Here is a 21,828-nt window from a genome sequence, read left to right on the forward strand (position 1 = left end):
ATCCCGGTACCAGGAGGAAATAACTCTTGGATTAACTTTTGGGATTTTTCTTGCTTTTCCCAGCACGTATTTCCCTTTGTAATTTGCTGAATTAATGAGCTCGTGCAAGGGACCAGCTCTCTCTCCCACAGGTGTTTCCCTCACCTACGGAGGCGGGAACTCTGGCATCACTGCGTGGGTTTTCTTTTGGGAAGAGGGATGTGAAATCCCAAAATTAGGGACCATCCTTGGGGTCACATCCCCAAAACCTCCAAAACCTGGAGCAATGCTGGCAATCCCCTCCTGGAGAGGGGCTGTTCCCAGCTGCCCACAGTTGGAATGTGGGAAGCTCAGGGGCATCACCCCACAAGATGCCAGTGGTCCCAACACTCCAGGACTTCTGGCAATGTGTCAAGGACATATTTTATGAAAAATGCTTTTGCTAGGATCTTTCTCCTGAGAAGCTGAGAAGCCTCAGAGAAAAAGAAAAACAATAATTATCTTCTGCTGTGGAATGGCACAGGTGCATCTGTGATTGGTCTCATGTGGTTGTTTTTAATTAATGACCAATCAAAGGTCCAGCTGGATCAGGACTCTGGTCAATCACAAGATTTTATTATCATTCCATTCCTTTCCTTTGCTAGCCTTCTGATGAAATCCTTTCTTCTATTCTTTTAGTAGAGTTTTAGTACATTATTTTCTGTTAATAGAATATAATATATATCATAAAATAATAAATCAGCCTCCTGAAACATGGAGTTTCCCTCTCTTCCCTCGTCCTGGGACCCCTGTGAACACCACCACAGCAATGGACCTGGTGGAACTGGTGAAACTCAAGTCCAGGGTTTTCTCCATCATTGTCCTGGCACAAGTGGCCTTTCCCTGCCACTTTCAGGGAATTCTGATCCCAAATTCAAGGAATCCTACTACCAGGTGCAGGGAATGCTGTTCCAAATCTCCTCAGCTCCTGGACACTTCTCCATCCTGTGTCCATGGTGTTGGAGACACACAGAAACACGAGGTTGGGGGTTTGGAGGACACAGCTCCCCCCCTGCTGTCAGAAGAAGTGGTTTCCAGGCTCAGAGGGGGTTTTAGGTACTCAGCCCAAATCTGCCACCCTGCAGAAGGACAGAAATTCCAATGTCACCTTCCCAAGCCCCCAGCCCAGTGGCACAGTGACATCCGTGACCATCTCACCACGAGCCCTCCCTGCTGAGCAAAAGCAGCAGACACATTCTCCTCCCAGCACTTCAGCCCCAGCCTGTCCCCAGGGAACCCAGATTTGTCAGCTGAGGCTCACTGTCACACGGATGTGGCAGTGCTGGTGCAAACCCCAGGCCCCTGTGCTGTGGTTTGGACATTCCTGCAGCCCCTTGGGAGAGAGCTTCATTCAGTCTGCAAACAAAAACGTGCAGCTAAATAAACTCCCTGGAGTTTCTGGGACCAGGAGGGACGGCCAGCTGGACTTGGAGGGCACTGGGGTGGCAAAGTCACCCCTCTAATGCCAGAGGCAGCCTCTGGAGCAGGTTCCTGCAGGGACCAGCAGCCCCAGCGTGTCCCTGTTGCAATGAGCCTTGTGCCTGTGGGCCAGGGCTGTCCTGCACGGATCTGCTGGGTGACTAATTAATTTATTGATCGCCAAGCTCAGTCTTGAGCAGAGATCTGTCACTAGGCAAATGGATTTTCTGCCCAGGCTAGTCAGGCTGTTGCACACGGGCTTGCTGGAAGTGCCCCAGGTGTGCCCACCGTGCCTCCCTCACCCGCTGGGGATCAGCCAGAGGGCAGGGCCCCGGCTGCAGCAGGTTGGATTTGCCCTGGCTGAGGTGTTGGAGGGATCTGGGCTGTTAATCCCCCCCCCAAATCCCAGCTGCTGCCTGGAATTGCAGCAAAAGTTTTGCTGGAAGCAGAGGAAGTGGCAGCATTCCCAGGAGCCCGGCTCACACCCAGCCCGGGTGAGGAAACAATGGAAGAGGCACTGAGTTCTTACCTCATTATGTAAATGGCAGATGACATGAAAGCATTTCTTTCTTTTCGGGTTTTTTTTTTTTTTTTTGCCTTTTGGTAACTGAACTGACGCCCAGGATGGGTCAGCCAAGTGCCAGAAGGCAAGGAGGAGACGTGGCTGTGGGGGAGGTGGAGGAGAGATGCTGGGATGATACAGGAGCAGCAGGGAAACGTTGGATTATCGAGGTCCAGGGCCTTGTACAGGTCTCTGCATGTGCCCCTCAGCCTCTCTATTCTGTCACTGACCTTCTGCAAAGCAAAAGAAACAGCAGAACCCTCAGCACAAGGGCAAGGAGGAGGAAAACCCCACTGGGGTGGGGAACAGCCCACAGAGATTTTCATTTTGGGGTTTTTCTGGGTGTGAAACGGTGGTGATGGAGCAGCCCAAGTGCTGGACGTTGGGGATGTCCAAAAGCCTCTCATTTCAGAGCAGAGGAACCAGCAGGGTTCCCAGAATGGTTTGGGTTGGGAGGGACCTCACAGACCATCTCATGTCCCATGGCAGGGACACCTCCCACTGTCCCAGGCTGCTCCAAGCCCTGTCCAGCCTGGCCCTGGACACTTCCAGGGATCCAGGGGCAGCCCCAGCTTCTCTGGGCACCCTGTGCCAGGGCCTCCCCACCCTCACAGGGCAGAATTTCTTCCCAAAATCCCATCCATCCCTGCATCCCATCCATCCCTGCCCTCTGGCAGTTTGAAGCCATCAGCACACATTGGACCAAACCCAGAGGGCAGCAAATGCCCCCAGCGTGGCTCTCCCCAGTCTGTCATCAACCCTCCAGCCCCAGCAGCACGGAAACACCCTCAATAAAACAGCAAACCATCCCTCCTTTGCTCTGGGAAGGAAGAGGGAAAGACGGAGCAGGGATTTCTGAAACTCAGCGCTGTGACGCTGCAGATGAGCTCAGTAAAATGGGAAGTGATTCCCGCAGGCACTCTGGGCATGGTTAAAGCTCTGGGGCACTCAGGGCTGGGAATGGGGCAGGGAAGGCTCCTCTCCTCTCCCCAGGAACGCTTCCAGCTACCGGGGGAGGGCTCCTCCCTTGGGGTTTTATGGCAGGCACGTCGTGGCAGGGCACTCCAAGGGCAGTGACGGCCCAGATAACAAGCAAAGGCAGCAGAGAGGGTTGTGAGCCAGCTGCCCTGGTGCTCAGGAATTAAAAATCAGCCCTGGGCGCCATTAACTCATCTGAGAAATCATTTATGCAAAGCCCTTGGCGAGCAGCACCCCACGAGATGCCAGTGGTCCCAACACTCCAGGACTTCTGGCAATGTGTCACGGACATATTTTATGAAAAATACTTTTGCTAGGATTTTGCCACATCTCACAGGCACAGAAGGGGCTGAGTCGGGATCAGAGGGAATATCCTCAGAGCAGCTGGAAAATGATGCTGTGTCAGGAGAATTAATCCACAAACACCAGAGGTTTATGTACAAAAAGGAGACAGAGGAGTCCTTTGACTTTGTTCCAATAAAGGGAGAGGCCATGGGGCATTGCCCTGGGATCTCTCCCATTTTTGGATGGTGCAGCCTCCTTTTTATCCCAATTTCCTTTCTCTCTCTCCCCATTTCTGAGGTACTTGAGAGGCCCAGACTTCCCAAAACACCTGAAACCAGAGACTTCCCTCTAATGTACAACCCTCCCTTTTCATTTTTAATTCTTACAGAATTTAGGGTTTTCCCCCATTGTTTCTTTCATCTTTCACTATCCAATTTAATTTATCAGCAAACCTAAAGTTTCTTTGTAAAATCAAAGATCTTTTTTCCATTCATCAACCAGTGGAATCCTTCCCATTGTTTATCTCCCAGTGCTGGTGTTATCTACCAGCAGACCCACAGTGAGTGGCGACGATGCTCAGCCCACTGTCACCATCACTGCTATGGTGACAAAACATCTCCAGGGTGACAGAAAGCACCAGGCTGCTGCAGACACAGGGCTTGGGGCAGTGACTAACACAGGACACGGTCCTGGAGAGCCCTGGAGCGTGACAAGGACCAGACACTCAGAGGGGACAAGGCAGTGACTCACCCCTGGCTGGTTATGTTGGGAAACTCAGCCCTGCTCCATTGCCTGTGCACTGGGAGTCATCCAACTGGTGTCACTGGGAATTATTGCATTCCTCACCCAGCTTCATTAATTCCCAGTAATTAGTTTCAAATCATTCATTTCATCCTAAAAAAAAAAAAAAATCCTCCAAGAAATTGTCAATGAGCTGTTGTGATCCCAAGGCGCCCCCGCTCTCAAGGGCTGCTCCCAGACCAGTTTAACACCAGGTTTCCAGTAAAGTGTCTGGGGGTGATAAGGCAGTTTCAATAGTGCCTTTCAAGGCACTTTTTGTGCTTTAAGAAGTTCTGATAACACTCAACAGCCCAGCTTTGGTTTGACATTCTTTGTCATCGCTCCTATTTCACAGCAGCTTTAGGTAAACCATCGTTTCAGATATGAGCCTGATAATGGTTTTTCTCAGGTCCTGTGAGCGAGAGAAATGCTCCCAGAAATTTTCATAAAGGAAGAATTGAGCCTTAATAACAGCATCCAGCAACAACGTCTGGGCTCAGGAACCCTTCCTGATCTCCTTCAGGAAAGGAGCTGCAAAAACCAACTCACAAAAATGATTCTGGGGTGTTACATTTGCCCTGATAATGCCGTAACTCATCAAAACCCCAGTCAAATTTTGTTTTCAGCAGCAGAAGAAAATGTTTTTATGTGGTTTTGATGCACTGGAGTAATTTCTTTGACACCTGAAGTGATGTAATTTGTGAGCCAGCCCTGCCCTCTGCGTAGCTGGGTGTCAACGGAAAGGGGAAACGCAGCTCTCAGCTCCTTAAAAATCAATATTTAATTGCCAAGAAATCCCTGTCCCTCCAGTCCAAAGCCAAACCCTCGTTTGAAGGAGTGCTAATATGGCGCTGTCCTCCTGAGCCAGGCACGGACAGCAGCACCCTGCAGGTGCCACCCCTGGTGTCACTCTTTCCATGAGCCTGGCACTCTCTGCCATGGAAACACCCTTAGCCTGACGATCAGACTGCTCTTCTCTCTCTTAATTAGTGCAGCTCATTATGGGCAGAAAGCCCGGCCAGGGCCAGCTCCAGCCCTGCCTTCGCCCAGCCCCAGCTCTGCAGTGCTGCTGACAGAAGTAAAAAAAAAAAAAAAAAAAAAAAGAAAAAAAATTGTTTTTCTCAGTAAACTCGACAAATGAGTCAGAAAACACTGAGTGAGGAGGTGCTGCCAGAGAGGTACATCATGTTCCCTCTCCTCAGTCACGTTTTGAGCCACAACCCCTTGAATAATTCTGAAAATCAAACACTGGTGCTGCCTTGTAGGGAGCAACAGGCTGAGTGTGGCTCAGGGAAATGTGGATTTATCCGGCCCAGCTCCAAAAGACACCCAGAGCAAAGGCTCAGCTGCTCTCCAGGGTTCTTCCCGCGAGGTTCACACTGCCCAGGGCTCTCAGCAGCTTTAGGATGGGCAGAGTAGCTCCTTGCCCAGCTCTGGGGACTCAGAGACCTTTGGAGAGCCTAGGGCAGTGTCCTTCACCCCAAAACAATGTCTCTCACCCCAAAACAGTGTCCCTCATCCCAAAACAATGTCCCTCACCCCAAGACAATGTTCCTCACTCCAAGAACAATGTCCCTCACCCCAAAAAATGTCCCTCATCCAAAACAGTGTCCCTCACCCCAAGACAATGTCCCTCATCCAAAAAACAATGTCCCTCACCCCAAAACAATGTCCCTCATCCAAAACAATGTCCCTCACCCCAAAACAGTGTCCCTCACCCCAAGACAATGTTCCTCATCCAAAAAACAATGTCCCTCATCCAGGACAATGTCCCTCATCCAAAACAATGTCCCTCATCAAGGACAATGTCCCTCACCCCAAGGCTATGTCCCTCACCCCAAAACAATGTCCCTCATCCAAAACAATGTCCCTCACCCCAAAACAATGTCCCTCATCCAAGACAATGTCCCTCATCCAAGACAATGTCCCTCATCAAGGACAATGCCCCTCACCCCAAGACAATGCCTGAATCCTCCTGATTTAGGACATCACCCATGGTTGTCCCTCTGGGGCTCTTCCTGCCATCATCAGACACCAACAGCCCAGCCCAGGTGTCCCCAGGTGCAGCAGGGAGGGGGCAGTGCCACATCGCCCAAGGAGCATCACCCCAGTGCTGGGGGTGACCCTGGGCTCCCCCTGTCCTGGCTGGGTGTCCTTGGCCAGGTCAGGGACACGTCCCAGCAATGCCACCACCTGTGCCACCTCCTGCCCAGCACAGATGTGACACTTGCCCTGTGACTCACCGATGGCACTGCTGCTGCTGAGACAGGATTTCACCCTGAAAATGGAAAGAAATTGCAAAAGCAATTAAAAAATAAAAGGAAATGTTCTTTTTTTTTTTCCCCCTCCTCTTCTAAGATTCACCTTTGAGGAAGAGGAAAAGCGTGGTGGAGGATCTCGAGCATCAACAGCTGTTCTGCAGAAAATTCATTTAGTCACCAGAGTGGGGGGTGTGGAAGGTTAGATAATTGTTTCCCCTGCTCTGGCAAAATGTGAACTCATATTTTGGTTATCATAAATGGCATCTTCCCCACAGGGAAATGCATATTTCAGGCTTTTAGAGTTAAATAATTCAGCTCAAAAAGTTCTTTTTTTTTTTTTTTTCAAAAAGAAAAGCTATCCACCACTTGGGTTTCAGCTGCCACCTCTGTGTCCAAGTGAGTCCACCCAAAGTCCCTGTCCCCAAACCCAGGCTGTTCATGCTCTCTGTGATGCCAAGGAGCAGCCCATGGGAGCCCAGCTCACCTCTGCCCACTTCAGGGACCAACTGGAGAATCAAATTACCCTTGGGAAATTCTCATCCCAAAACTGCAACAGCTCAGGGGTTGCCCAAAAAGGGAAGGGAATCATCCATCACTTTCCAAGAGCGGTGCCACCAGCAGCACCAGCACCACTGGGACCAGCACGAGGCTCTGGGCCAGGCTCTGCTGGGGTTCCCAAACCCACCACCAGCTCTCCTGTTCCCCAAACCCACCACCAGCTCTCCTGTTCCCCAAACCCATCATTCCTGTTCCCCAAACCCATCATTCCTGTTCCCCAAACCCAAACCCACCACTCCTGTTCCCCAAACCCATCACTCCTGTTCCCCAACCCATCACCAGCTCTCCTGTTCCCCAAACCCATCACCAACTCTCCTAGTCCTCAAACCCATCACCCATCAGTCCTTTTCCCTAAACCCATCACTCCTATTCCCCAAACCCATCACTCCTATTCCCCAAACCCATCACCCATCACTCCTGTTCCCCAAACCCATCACTCCTCTTCCTCCCATCCCTATTCCTGGAGATCTAAAAACTGCTGTGACAGCAGAAGTAGCACAGGGCCCTTCACAGAAATGCGGGATCACCCAGGCTGGAGGAGGCTTTCCAGATCACCTAGTCCATCAATCCACCCCATAACCACCCCTAAAGCACATTCCCAAAAGTATCTTTTGATGGAAAACCAGACTTGGCAGCAGCCAATGGATGTGACAGTCCCCACAGCCCCTGGGTTTGCCCCGCGGGTGAAATGTGCTGACAGTGCAGGGAATAAATGACACCTAATAAAGGAGAAACTGAGAGCTGGCTGCTATCAGCTCCGTTTTTGAACAATCCAGGGAGCAAATGAATCACTCCAATAGCCAGCCAGGTTCAGCTTTCACCAAAACTGAAAACTGTGTTTCAGTAAATTCGCTGTTGGCTCTGTACGCAAGCGGCGCCGGGTTTCGGTTTTGGGTTACTATTGCCCCTCTCAGTTTCACAACCCCGAGGAGCCAAGGCTGGTTTCGGGATGGATGCACGTGAGCCTGGGGAGTTCTGCTCCAGCTCTGGCCCCAGGGCACACAGATGGGCAGTCAGGGACAAGCAGGGGAGGCTGGCATATCACAGATGCTGGCCTATGCCAATTCCTGCCTAATTTGATAAAAAACCAGAGAAATTGGGCACTGTTTGTTCACCTCTAGGTGTAAATTCCTGGAAAATCAAGTTCTGGAGCAAGGGTTTTTGGATTTTTCTGGGTTTGTTGTTTTGTTTTTGGGGTTGGTTTTTTTGGGTTTTTTTTTTGTGTTTTGTTGTTGTTGTTGTTGTTGTTGTTGTCGTTGTGTTTTTTGTGGTGGGTTTTTTTTTTTTCTGGATTTTTCTGGATTTTTCCAGAAGCTTCTCCAATTCCCGTGGATAGATCTGCTTGGTCCTGGCACACATGGGGAGCACCAGCTTGGCCTTCTGTCTCCTGACCTCGAAGGACACTGAAAGCCCTGGAAAATCCAGAGCATTTTCTCCCTGCACAACCCCTTTTAGCCCAACATAAGTCAGGGGCACTCCGAGGATTTTGGCTCTTCATTTGACTTTGTATTTTCAGCAGACACTGCTGAGGGCCAGGGATGAAGTTCCCTCCTTTCCCGACAGCAGAGGAAGTCTGCTTCAGATCTTGTTTTTTCTTCTTTTTCTTTTTTTTGTCTTCTTATTTTTAAACAGTGAGAGGGGTTTTCCACCATTCAACTTTATCTTCCACTTCCTAGTTACAGTCCTCAAAAGCCACAGGGAGAGCAATAACCAAACAGAGACATAAATGCCTGATGCTGTTAAGGAAGTAAATCTTCCTCAGAAAGATAAATCCCAGGGAAATTGTTGAAGAAGCTCGAGGAGAGCAGCTCTGAGCAGGAGCGGAGCTGACACCAGAGCTCCCATGGAGAGCAGCAGGATTTGAATTGAACCCTGCTGCTTTTATAACTCAACTTCTGCCCCCACAGCAGGGGCTTGGAAAGAAATTCTCTTTACAGTCCTTTGCAACTCACAGCACTCTATGATTCCATGGTTCTCTTTGGGTCTCCATAGTAAGATATCTGTCAGGAGAAGGAGGCTGGATCACCTGTTCCCTCTGTAAAAAAAAAAAAAAGAGAGAGAAGAGAAGGGAGATTTAAACGCTTTTAAAAGCCTCTGAAACCTCCAAAAACTCATCTGGTGGATCATTTTTTAATCAAAAAAACCACATCAAAGCTTTTGGAGCAGAAATACACAGTGGGAGCACAGGGAAAATCCCCTGGCAGCTCTGGGGATGCTGCAGCGTCCCTTGAGCTCCAAGGATGAGCCACCATCCCCAGCCCAGCCAGGGCTGATCCTCACTTTGTGGGGCGACAAAGAAAACCCAGGATTTCCAAACCCTCTCCATGATCACCACACAAAAACCACCCCAAAACCCCGGGGTGGGGGCTGCCAGGCCAGTGTTGGCTGCAGGGCCTGGTGCTGCTGTGGAAAGTGAGAGAAGCTGGCTCTGAAATTCACCCTGGAGCTTCCGGGCAGCAGCTTGGGCCGATCTGATTTCTCAAACCATGATAAGGAGTTTCTGTCTTATGATCCCTCAGCACTATAAATAGGCTGGGTTTGTGTTATTGGTCAGAGTTTTGGTGATAAATCATGACAAAGTCAATATTCTCCAGAAGATCCCACCCAAGTAATACCAGAACTAGAAAAAAGAAACTCCTCAAAGCAGCACTTGTGCAATGAACTGCTCAGGGCAAGAGTTGCTCAAAATTGCTTCTGTAGAAGGCTCAAAAAACAACAAAAAAAGGCAGTACAAGTGATATTTGGGCCAATGGATTATATATTCTGGGGTTTTTTTGCATACTTTTACACTTTTTAGTTATCTGCAAAGAAGCTCACCTGAGGAAACCTCACTTGGAGCACACAGTCCTCACTCCTGAGACTCCAGTGCCAAGATCCTGTTGGTTTCTCTAAGGACAGTGCTGTGAGCATCATAAAATTCCTGTCAGCTGCTGATTTCAGGGGAAATAAAAGAGATGAAAATGGAACAACACCTCTGTTTGCTTTGTGGAGTGGGAAAAGCCCCATGAGGGTGGTGGCAGCATCCTGACCTCACCCAGGACTCCTCACACACCTCAGAGAAAGGCTTGAATTGGCAAAACCCATGGAAAACAGGGAATCAAGCACAGCTCACTCTTCTAGGTTGGCAGAGGGCACCCTGGAACTCCAAGGGGGGATATTAAATTTGGATATTATTCAATCTCTGCCTTAGGCTGCAACAGAATTGCAAATATTGGGAGGTTTATGTGTGCCATTAAAAAGTGCAACTATTTCTCAGTTAAGTTTATCACCAAAACTGAATCTGCAGAGGGGAGAAAGTCTCCATCACTTGATTCTTTCATGTGGCAATTCCAGAAAGTTCCAGCTTAATTTAGATCATGTGGAAGTTCTGGACCTTCTAAGAACTTCTTATATAACATTAACAGTCTCTGTGTCACATTCTCAGTCACATCAAAGTCCAATGACTCCAATTCATGATTAATAACCCATTTCTGGACAAGAAAAACTGGTGACATTGGTTAAATTTCCAAAGAGCAATTTGGGATTTACCTGTTGAGGTCGACGTGAGTCACGCCACGGGTTCTGACCAGGTTTCCATATTTGAAATATCCGACGTCACGCCTCGCCAGCAGGAAAAAAATCTTGAAAAAAACACAAAGCAGAGCACTTGGTGCTTCTCCAGGAACTGTTAGTCATCAGCACTGGGCTGCTGAGAGAGCAGTGCCATCACTTCAAACACGGGGTGAAGGAAAGGCCACCGAGTCCCTACTTCCCCCATGAGCGTCACTGGCAGGAGACCATCCAGACCTGGAGGGATGAGAAATGGGGAAAGAACAGCACCACTGTGACAGCCTGGAAATGCAGGGGATACTCCAAGTTATGCCTAGAATAGATCGTGCAGAAAATCACAGAATCAAAAATCACTGGGGCTGGAAAAGACCTCTGAGATCATCGAGTCCAACCTGTGACTGACCCCTGCCTTGTCACCAGACCAGAGCACTGAATGCCATGTCCAGCATTCCTTGGACACGTCCAGAGATGGTGAAACCCCTCCAGGGATCGCAAAACCCCTCCAGGGATGGCAAAACCCCTCCAGGGATGGTGAAAACCCTCCAGGGATGGTGAAACCCCTCCAGGGATGGCAAAACCCCTCTAGGGACGGTAAAAACCCCTCCAGGGATGGTGAAACCCCTCCAGGGATGGCAAAAACCCTCCAGGGATGGTGAAACCCCTCCAGGGATGGCAAAACCCTTCCAGGGATGGTGAAACCCCTCCAGGGATGGCAAAACCCTTCCAGGGATGGTGAAACCCCTCCAGGGATGGTGAAACCCCTCCAGGGATGGCAAAAACCCTCCAGGGATGGTGAAACCCCTCCAGAGACAGTGAAACCCCTCCAGAGATGATGCTACACAACATCCCTCTGTCCAAAAGCAATGCAGAGACCAAGAATGCAAAAAAAAAAGTAAAAATTTGTCACATCAAACCCTGCCAAGATAAGAAAAGGCCCTTCAATTATCAGGGCGAGGTGCCACTCCGCTCCAGTGATGGACCCTGAGGACATCCAAGCCCAAGACCTGCCCAGACCATGTCCAGGGACAACCTTTCCTCTTGGCACATTATGGTAGAGAACATTTGCCCAGAGGCCTCTGTTTCAGTGCAGAAGCAGCACTTGCTGCCCTGCTGTTTTCTGATGAATTCACTGCTGTCAGGAGCTTATGGGTGTCAGGATCCTTAGCGGGTCTGAGTGGCCCCAAGAAGAGTTAGAAAGTCTCTTTTCCCAGCCTGGCAGTCGAAGAAGGAGTCAGGGCTCTTCATTTCTCGGTCTCAAGGTTGTTTATTGTTTCTTATCTATAAAAAATTTTCTCCTGCCCTGCCGAGGTCCATCCAGCAGGACAGTTCCAGGCACTCTGTCTGCCCCCAGGGCAGGGTTATGTCTTTATACTAAAAATACATTATTTACAATTACTTTCCAATACCTATCACCTGTGTTAGACAGTGAGCTTCTACTCTAAACCAATCTAAAAGTGCCACCATCACAGCAGAAGATGGAGGCCAAGAAGAAGAAGGAGAAAGGCTGGACACACCCAGTTCCCTCCATCTTGCCTCCTGAACCCCCATACCAAAAACCCCAAAATCTACTTTTTCACCTCATGATAAATTCACTATCTTCCTACTTAATTTGTCATGGCTTGCAGATCTTCATCTAAGGTTGGTAACTTGCTCCACGGGTCATAATCAAACCCAGAGGTGTTTTGGGCTCTGTGCCAGGGTCTCTGAGCCCCCTGGCAGGGGTTCTGTCTGTCCTGGACAGCCAGAGGGATGTCCTGGGTTCCCACATGTGGGAGATGGGGTAAAAGCACAAGATTGGCTTTTGAGGAACACCCATTCTCCTTCCTGAAGCGATCTTTCTTGGCAAAGCCGAGAGCCGTTTCCTAAAGGTTCAGCACTACACCCACGGCCCCCGGACACTCTTTAGGAAAAAAGGTGTTTGCTTCATTCATGAAGCTCTCTGTAGTAGCGCAGCCACCGCCTTTCCACAGCGCTCAGCAGGGCTGAGTCACAGCAAAACTGCACCGTCAAGATCCCTGACGAGGCAGAGGAAACGCAGGTAAACACAGCAGAGAACGGCCCTGCGCACGCCAGAGTTTCCTCTGCGGAACGGGCACGGCTGCCTGACGCTGCTGCCAGCCCCAAAACACAGCCCAGGCTCCCACCACAGGCTGGGGGGAATTGCACAAGAGCCAGAGCATGCTGGGGATGTCACATGTGACTTCATGGAGAGAGAGGCAGGGTGGCTCGAAACAAGAGGAGGTGGGAAATGAGCGCTCAGCTGCTGGGCAGGGTGGAAGGAGCTCCCAAAGCTGTGGGGCTGCTCCATCTCCTGTGGCTGCCTAGGTTGGATGTTAGGAAAAAGGTTTTTATTAAAAGAGGGATAAAGTTCTGGAATGTTCTGCTTGGGGAGGTGGTGCACTCACCATCCCTGGATGTCTTTAAAAAAGCCTGGATGTGGCACTGGGTGCCAGGGTTGAGTTGAGGTGTTGGGGCTGAGTTGGACTCAATGACCTTGAAGGTCTCTTCCAACCTGGTCTTTCTCTTCTCTTTTTCTTCTCTTTCTCTTCTCTTCTCTTCTCTTCTCTTCTCTTCTCTTCTCTTCTCTTCTCTTCTCTTCTCTTCTCTTCTCTTCTCTTCTCTTCTCTTCTCTTCTCTTCTCTCTCTTCTCTTTCCCTTCTCCTTCTCTTCTCTTTCCCTTCTCTTTCCCTTCTCTTCTCTTTCTCTTCTCTTTCTCGTCTCTTTCTCTTCTCTTCCCTGTACCCCATAAAAACACCAGCTCCTAAACCCACAGATGAGGATGAGCAGCCCTTCCACTGCAGGGGCTGCATCCTTCCCTGAAGGGACTGGGATTAGGTCCAGAATTTGAAGATCCAGGAGTACATAAACCACCCTCACACATCAGCTTCCACACCCTGGTGAAGCCTCAGCAGCCACCCAGGTCTTGGCACTGAAGATTTATCGAGCCCTAGCAGGTTCAAATTAATGCAAAAGGAGCAAAAATGTGTGTGGGATCCCAGGGGAAGGTGGGATCCTGCCTGTGGGAATTGAGTTTAAGACCAATTTTGTCCGAGGTTTCAGCCCTTCTGCTTTCAGATGGATTCTGCTGACAGTCAAAAGGAAAAACCCCACAGCTGATTTAGAGCAGGGGAACAAAAATGGGTCACCAAAAACATGACCCAGGCCATGATTCAGCTGCACTGATGTCCCTGCAAAGATTCCCCAGAAGCAGCTTCCCCATCACCTCTGGAAGAGGCAACGGCAACAGAAAAAAGGAAAACAAATCACAAAATCCCACACTTTCCCTGCCTCAGACTCTCCACTTGCTGATGTCTCATCCCCTTTGCTCTTACACGTGTGCATGCCAACCATTCCTCTCTCCTACTCCTAAAAATAAAGTGGAAAAACTCTCAGTATGCAGGAACAAACAATACTTTGCATTTTTCCAGCATTTTTCCAGCAATGAATTCCCTCTCAGACGTTCACAAATTCAACTTCAAAGAAGATCAGTGTGATGAAGGAGATGAGAATTTAAGGGATTTGTTCCCTAACGGAGGAAGGCTACTGGGAAGAATGAACTCTTTTAAAATAACATGAGGGATTTCAAAGAAAACCCCCTGATTTCAGAAAAGCCAAATTTATCTCCGCTCTCACTTTCTTGCATGCCAAATTCCTGAATAAATAAGTGAAATCTTTATCCCAAGGAAGCAGGGGTGTGGGCTAAAATAGATATAGAAAGAGAAGGAGAAAAGAGAGGGAAACGGAAAATGGGGAGACGTCACAGGAATTCTCTGTACCTCTGAAGGGACAATTTTATCACAGCTGGGACAATAAGTCCCAGCTAAGACAGGACGTGCTGCTGCATGGATGGGGCTACTGTCCACTTCTAGGAAACAAAATAAGATTTCAAAGCCTGGAAAATGGATTTTTATGACCTGCTCACACACTTTAACACCAGGCATTAAAGAAGTGGCACAAATCCTGATCCTGCCCTGGAGAATCCATAAGGGACCAGAGCAGGGCTGGGATCCTCCTCTGGGATTCACTTGGCATCCAGCTGATATTTGGGAGCACAAACTGAGCTTGCTGAGCAGTGAAAATTCACATTTGCTGCAGCTGACATGTGCATTAACTGGGAAAAAACCCCAAACAAATGAATTAAAAATGAAGATTTCAGTTGATGATGTGTGTTTGCAGATTAGAGTACCAAAGGAAGAGACAGAGAATTTGTACAGTTCATGAAAAGCAATTCTGCTGAGTGATGCTCTCTGCAGGTTTGACACTGAGATTTAAAAGTAGCAACACTTTTTTTTCCCCCTCTAACAATACAACATTGATCTAAAAATAAAAGATGGAACTGTGAGAATAAATGAACATCACGCAGCACCTTGGCTTCTTTGTGTGTCTCTGCAGCTTTCCTCCACAGCCACAGCTAAATTTACAAGAAACAAGCAATGTAAAAAAAAAATGCAGAGTCTAAGCACAAAAAAATTGATGGGGTGTGAGGAGAGGACAGGAAACCCAAGTTGACGGGAAACCCAAGTGACATTTGGGCTTAATACTGACTTAAAACCCCAATATTGCTCGTCAGGAAATGGGGAGAGGAAATGGAGTGATGTATAAATTAGGGGCTCCATCAAGGTGAAAGCTGCAGATCTGCTTTGTGCCCTCCCAGGGGGAATCCAGCTGAGAGCTGCAGCAGAGGGGAAATCTGCAGAACAGGATGAGGACCTGCTCCAGGGGCACAGCTGTGCCCATCCTGCTGCTCCTGCTGCTGCTGGGCACCGCCTGCGCCCAGCCCTCCTGCCTGCGCTTCCCCGAGCTCCTGCCCGCCAAGCTCAAAGAGCTCAGGCTCAAGTTTGAGGAAATCAGGGATTATTTTGTAAGTATTGTCATTTTGTCTTCTCGGTTTTTTTTACCTTTCTTGCAAAGTTCTGGGATCTGGAGGAGGGGGAAGTTTCCTCCCAGCAGAAATGATTTGGTTGTGTTGCGTTAAGAGCAGCTCGGTTTCGTTGCTCAGTGAGAGAAAATCTGTCAAAGAGCCATGGCTCAAATTTGAGGAAATTAGGGATTATTTTGTAAGTATTGTTCTTTTATCTTTTGGCTTTTTACCTTTCTTGCAAAGTTCTGGGATCTGGAGGAGGGGGAAGTTTCCTCCCAGCAGAAATTATTTGGTTGTGTTGCGTTAAGAGCAGCTCGGTTTCGTTGCTCAGTGAGAGAAAATCTGTCAAAGAGCCATGGCTCAAAGAGCTCAGGCTCAAATTTGAGGAAATTAGGGATTATTTTGTAAATATCGTTATTTTATCGTCTGTTTTTTTACCTTTCTTGCAAAGTTCTGGGATCTGGAGGAGGGGGAAGAGTTTCCTCCTAGCAGAAATGATTTGGTTGCATTAAGAGCAGCTCGGTTTCGTTGCTCACTGAGAGAAAATCTGTCGAGCTCTTCTTCCTATTTTTTTCATTAACAACGAACTGGAGGTTTCACAATGAACCTCTACAAACCCTTCTAGCCAAGCTTCCCCCAAAATATTGCAAACCAAGTTAATAACTGAATTAATAGGAAGGAAATAATTTTTTCTTCAGGGCAACCAGGTCCTGCTGAAGTCAATGCCAGGTAAAAAGGGAAATCTTTTGCTGCAGATTTTTTTTCTTTGAAAGAACCACAAAACCTGCACAGGTTGTTTTATGAGGGGAGGAGCACAACACCTGCACTGGTGCCTGTGCAAGGTCCCTGCCCTGCATCTCAGGAGCCTCAGGGCTGCTGACCAAACAGCACCCAATGCCCTCAAAGCATCTGCCATGGCTGCTAGAGGTGCTTGGTCACAGCCCTGATGCTCTTTTAGTCCATGCCAATGTGTTTTAGCAATAAAATGAGATAATTCTCCAGATCAAATCTCAAACTCATGTCATGGCTTGTGTTTGTCACCAAGCGAACACAGCCAAGATTTCAGATGTTCAGCTGGCTGTGAATCTCCCAGATGATGCTGGGAAGGAATATTTTCACCCTCTCAGCACAGCTTTTGAGGCTTGAATTCTTTGGGTAGTGCCAGCCCGCCCTAGTGCAGCTGGTGCCACAGAGGCACCACGAGAACAAACTCCCATTTCCCCATCAACAGGAGGCTGCAGGGGTAACCCCACCAGGGGGACTGAGCCCTCCTGCCCTGGCAGAGAGGCTGGGGGGCTGCCAGGGCTCTGCCACCCCTCTGGGGAGCTTTGCTGTCTGCAGCAGCACCCTCAGACAGCATCCTGTGCAGCTCAGGAGTCTCACATGGACAAACTCAACGGCACCAAAGGCTGTGATCTCATTTTCCTGCTGGCCTGACCCAACACAAATTCAGTGGCACCAAAGGCTGTGATCTCATTTTCCTGCTGGCCTGAGCCAACAGTTCTTGTGCTGCCAGGTTGTGGAGCAGAGTGACCCCTCTGCCTGGTGCCGCCGTGCTCTGCCACACCTGCACTGGGTGCCCTTTGCCTCTGCTGCAGGGAGACCCTAAATGCAAACAAGGGAAGGATCATTTGTTAGGAAATGGAAAGAGTGAAAAGCTCATTTTTCAATTCATTTTTCAATTCCATCCTCCCCCAGCAATCAAAAGATGACGACCTCAGCATCCAACTGCTCAGCTCGGACCTGCTGGAGGAAGTCAAGGTAAGAATCTCAATCCCTTGCTGGTTCCTCCTCCTTCCCCCTCCTTGGGCAGGCGTTTCACAAGAAGGGAAGCCAGCTGGAAACGGGGCCATGTGCTGCTGTCACCCTGCAGGGACACGTGTGGCTGTGCTGGGCTGGCACGAGGCTGCCCCGTGCCCAGGGTGGCTCCCACACCCAGCTCTGGTTTGGACAAGCTCTGGCCCAGCTCTGGTTTGTCCAAACCCACCTGTGATGGTGTTTGCAGGGGTCCCAGGATGAGGGAAGAGACGAGAATGTTTCAGAAGGGTTGATTTATTATTTTATTATATGATATACACATAATATAATATAATATAATATAATATAATATAATATAATATAATATAATATAATATAATATAACTATATAATATAACTATATAATATTACTATATATTATGATATTATATGATATTATATTATAATTGATATTAGCATAATATAAATATTAAATAATATAGTATAAATAAATGATATAAACATATTATATAGAAATATATAAAAATATATAAAATTATATATATAAAATATAAATATTATATTATATTACTATATATTATGATATGATATTATAATTTATATTATTATAATATAAATATTGAATAATAGAATATAAATATGTTATATAGAAATAAATATAAATATAAAAAATATATTTTTATCTATAAAATATAAATATTATATTATATTATATTATATTATATTATATTATATTATATTATATTATATTATATTATATTATATTATATTATATTATATCTATACTAAAAGAATAAAAGAAGGGATTTCATCAGAAGGATGGCTAAGAATAGAAAAAGAATGATGACAAAGGCTTGTGACTGACTGAGACAGTCTGGACAGCTGGGATGTGATTGGCCATTAATTAGAAACAACCACATGAGACCAATCCCAGATGCACCAATCCCTGTTGCATTCCACAGCAGCAGATAACCATTGGTTACATTTTGTTCCTGAGGCCTCTCAGCTTTTCAGGAGGGAAAAATCCTAAGGAAAGGATTTTCCATAAAATATCATGGCTGCACCCACCCCTGGTGCTGGTGGCCGTCCCCAATGAGGTTCCCCCCTCCTGTCCCCCAGGGGAGCCTGGGCTGCCAGTCGGTGTCGGAGATGATGGAATTCTACCTGGAGGAGGTTCTGCCCAGGGCCATGAGGAGCAGCAGCCAGCACCAGCACAGCATGGGCGACCTGGGCAACCTCCTGCTGAGCCTCAGAGCCATGATGAGACGCTGTGTGAGTGGGGTTCAGCAGCTCGGGGACACTGCCAGGAGCAGGGCAGGTCTGGGGGTGGGATGGGGTCCAGGCAGGCAGGGGCTGTGGGGTCCAGGATGGGGTTTGTGGGATCCAGGGGTTCAGGGTGAGGTTTGTGGAATCCAGGATGGGGTTTGTGGGATCCAGGGGTCCAGGCAGGCAGGGTTTGTGGGGTCCAGGATGGGGTTTGTGGGATCCAGGATGGGGTGGTTTGTGAGAACCAGGGCTCCAGGATGGGGTTTGTGGGACCCCCAGGCAGGCAGGGTTTGTGGGATCCAGGATGGGGTTTGTGAGATCCAGGGCTCCAGGATGGGATTTGTGGGATCCAGGGGTCCAGGATGGGGTTTGTGGGATCCAGGATGGGGTTTGTGGGACCCAGGGATCCAGGATGGGGTTTGTGGGATCCAGGATGGGGTTTGTGGGATCCAGGATGGGATTTGTGGGACCCAGGGGTCCAGGATGGGGTTTGTGCCCACAGCAGCTCAGAGATGATAGTGGAGCCAGCCCTGCAAATCAGAGCCTGGCTGGAGACACAAAGGGAGGGCAGGAGGAGATCTGTCCTTTACCTGGGAGCTGCTGAAATCCCACCTGGCGTGGCCATGAGCCCATCACTGGGGTCAGATGGGACAAACCCTGCCCCATAAAGGGATCTGCTGTCCCCAGGGACTGGCAGCAGGGACACAGGGCTGGGGACAGGCTGGGAGAGCCCAGGCTGGGCTCACTCCAGGTTCCTCCCAGCAGGGCACGGTGCAAATCTGCTGGGATTTGCACACAGGGGAGGGCAAGGTGGGGAGCAGCAGTGCCAAGGGACAGGAGGAGGGGACAGCCACCAGCAGAGCCCTGGGGAGGGACCCTGGGGCTGAGGCTGTGCTTTGGTGCCCCTTTGCAGCACAAATTCTTCACCTGTGAGGAGAGGAGCAGGAGCATGAAGCACGTCAAGGAGACCTTCAGCAGGGTAAGGAACAGGAGGAACCTCCTGCCACGGCAGGGCAGGGGGCTCAGAGGGGCAGCAGAACCCAAAAATGTCTTGAATCACACAAATTCTTACAGCAGAGAGCGAGAATCTGGTGGGAATGCTGGAGCAAGGGTGGGAATGCTGGAGGAAGGGTGGGAATACTGGAGCAGGGATGGGAATTCTGGAGGAAGGGTGGGAATTCTGGAGGAAGGATGGGAATTCTGGAGGAAGGGGTGGGAATTCTGGAGCAAGGGTGGGAATTCTGGAGGAAGGATGGGAATTCTGGAGGAAGGATGGGAATTCTGGAGTAGGGGTGGGAATTCTGGAGCAAGGATGGGAATTCTGGAGGAAGGGTGGGAATTCTGGAGCAAGGGTGGGAATTCTGGAGTAGGGGTGGGAATTCTGGAGCAGGGGTAGGAATTCTGGAGCAAGGATGGGAATTCTGGAGGAAGGATGGGAATTCTGGAGGAAGGGGTAGGAATTCTGGAGTAGGGGTGGGAATTCTGGTGCAAGGGTGGGAATTCTGGAGGAAGGATGGGAATTCTGGAATTCCCAGGGGATTGGGCAGAGAAGCTGGAGGTGTCCATGGAAGGAGAATTTGTCCAGGTGTTGTACATCACGTATCTGTGACACCCCTGGCTTTCCGCTGCAGATGAAGAGGAATGGAATCTACAAGGCCATGGGAGAGTTTGACATCTTCATCAACTACATTGAAAGATATTTAACAATGAAGAGAAGGAACTGAGAGCACCCCTGGGTCTGGATTTTCCACACCAAATCCTGTTACTTTTTTAAAAATCACTTTAGGCTGCAAGAGCTCAAATTAAGTTATCTCAAGGTTCGGGTTAAGAGTTACAATAACTTCCAGCTTAATATTGTATTTAAGAGCTATTTTTGTAATAGTTGGATTTATTATTTATTACTTCCAATACCTCAGTGTTGATGTTTACAGTATGTTTTGAAGAAAGGAGTGATGAGCTTGTAAATTACTATTTATTGTTTAATATTTTAATATTGTTTATCGCAGTGCTATTTTATTCATAGCTTCAAAACAACCAAAGCAGCATTTTTCTGGAGGGCAGACAATGAGCTGAGCTTATCCCAAGTGAATTAGGAGCAAGGCCAACTCTGAGTTCAACAAAATTTAATTTTAGGCAAATGACCCTCTCCTCATGTCCTAAATCTCTATTTATTTATGCAATCAGGTGGTTTTGTGTTTAGGAGGAGAAAAATCCACAGCAAGAGCGTGGCTGACTCCACTTTAGACTTCAGCCTGTAAATTAGTCCAGACTAAATTTTGAAAATTAATAATAGGAATGAAATGTTTGGTTCTAATAGAACTTGACTTAAATATTGCTCAGTGTCTGCCTTCCAGAGCTGCTGGGTCGGCCACCCTGCACTTTCCAAAGTTAACCTTACTGTTTTCCAGTCTCTGATTGGGTTTTCCTCACTGCTGTTCATTTTCTTTTACAAGTTAGAGGATATTTAATTAACCACCATTTTAAGGTGGCTCGGGTAATTTGCATTCAAATCCATGGGGCTGCTCCCAGCATTGCTGGGATTGGATTTTGAATCCCCATGAGCAGTGGGAGCAGCTTTAGTGCCCCCAAAAGTGGCTGATTTTAGGGCTCAGCTTCCTCCTCACCTCGGTGGACCCTGAGCTAGAGGAAAATGCCATAACCCCAAGAGAGGCTTTTACTTCTAATATTTAGAAGTTTAAAGGCCCCCAGCTGATGAAACACTGCCAGTTTGGTGTTTGCTGTGCAAGTTCCCAGCTGAGGAGAGGTTATTGATATGGGATTTACTCTTTGTGGACATTTCTGGTGGCAGCAGGGGATTCCTGCTGGAATCGGATGTTCCAAAGCAGGGCAGGAATGCCGCTCCATGGGTCGCTCCTCCTGCTGAAAGCTCAGGCTCAAGGGCAGCCAAAGACTGTAAAACTTAAATTAAGCTTCTTACAAAGCACATTAAGCTCCTGTTGAGCCAGTGCTGAGCTTGTCTTTCCCTCAAACACCTTCAATGTGGGAGAAGCAAGGACAGCCCTGGAGCCGAGGACATCATCAGCACAGCTCCTGTCACTGGGTGAACTTCCACCTATTTATCTGAAATGATATGACAAGAAATCCTTTATTTTTGCTAATAAAGACTCTCTACTGAAGGCAGCCTCTGTCCTGTTCTTGTGGGCTCTCAGCAGGGCTGTAAATCAGTTCCAGCCCTGGATGCTGTGCCTGGTGTCCCTGGGCTGGGAGAGGGCACAGAGCCAGCTGGGAAGGACCCCCAGGGACACCTTTGCTTGTGTTAACGACCAGGGAAGTGAGAAAACCTGAGGTCTGTGACATTTAAAAGCAAATTTCTCACCAGATTCCTGGCATTGATCCCTTAGAGCAGGGAAGCACCATGGGAGGAGCAATCCCATGAATAGTGCAATCCCCCAGCAGCATCTTCCCAGGGCTGGAGCTCTGTCCATGGGATGTACAGCTTAAAAAAAACAGGGGGAAAAGCCCAAATGGCAGCTTGGAGAGCTGGGAGATCCAGGGCACCATCACAGGTGGCC

General features: G+C 48.5%; 1 protein-coding gene across 1 annotated transcript; it reads left to right on the forward strand.

Annotated features, from left to right (window-relative positions):
* The first annotated feature begins 15,112 nt into the window (after positions 1-15,112).
* IL10 (interleukin 10) lies at positions 15,113-20,019 on the forward strand. Its single transcript, XM_036398519.1, has 5 exons — positions 15,113-15,271; positions 16,970-17,032; positions 18,149-18,301; positions 19,209-19,274; positions 19,927-20,019. Exons 1-5 carry the CDS (start codon positions 15,113-15,115, stop codon positions 20,017-20,019), a joined length of 534 nt encoding a protein of 177 aa, XP_036254412.1.
* Positions 20,020-21,828: the final 1,809 nt, after the last annotated feature.

Source organism: Molothrus ater, chromosome 25 (genome assembly GCF_012460135.2).
Source record: "Molothrus ater isolate BHLD 08-10-18 breed brown headed cowbird chromosome 25, BPBGC_Mater_1.1, whole genome shotgun sequence".
NCBI classification, from domain to species: Eukaryota; Metazoa; Chordata; class Aves; order Passeriformes; family Icteridae; genus Molothrus; species Molothrus ater.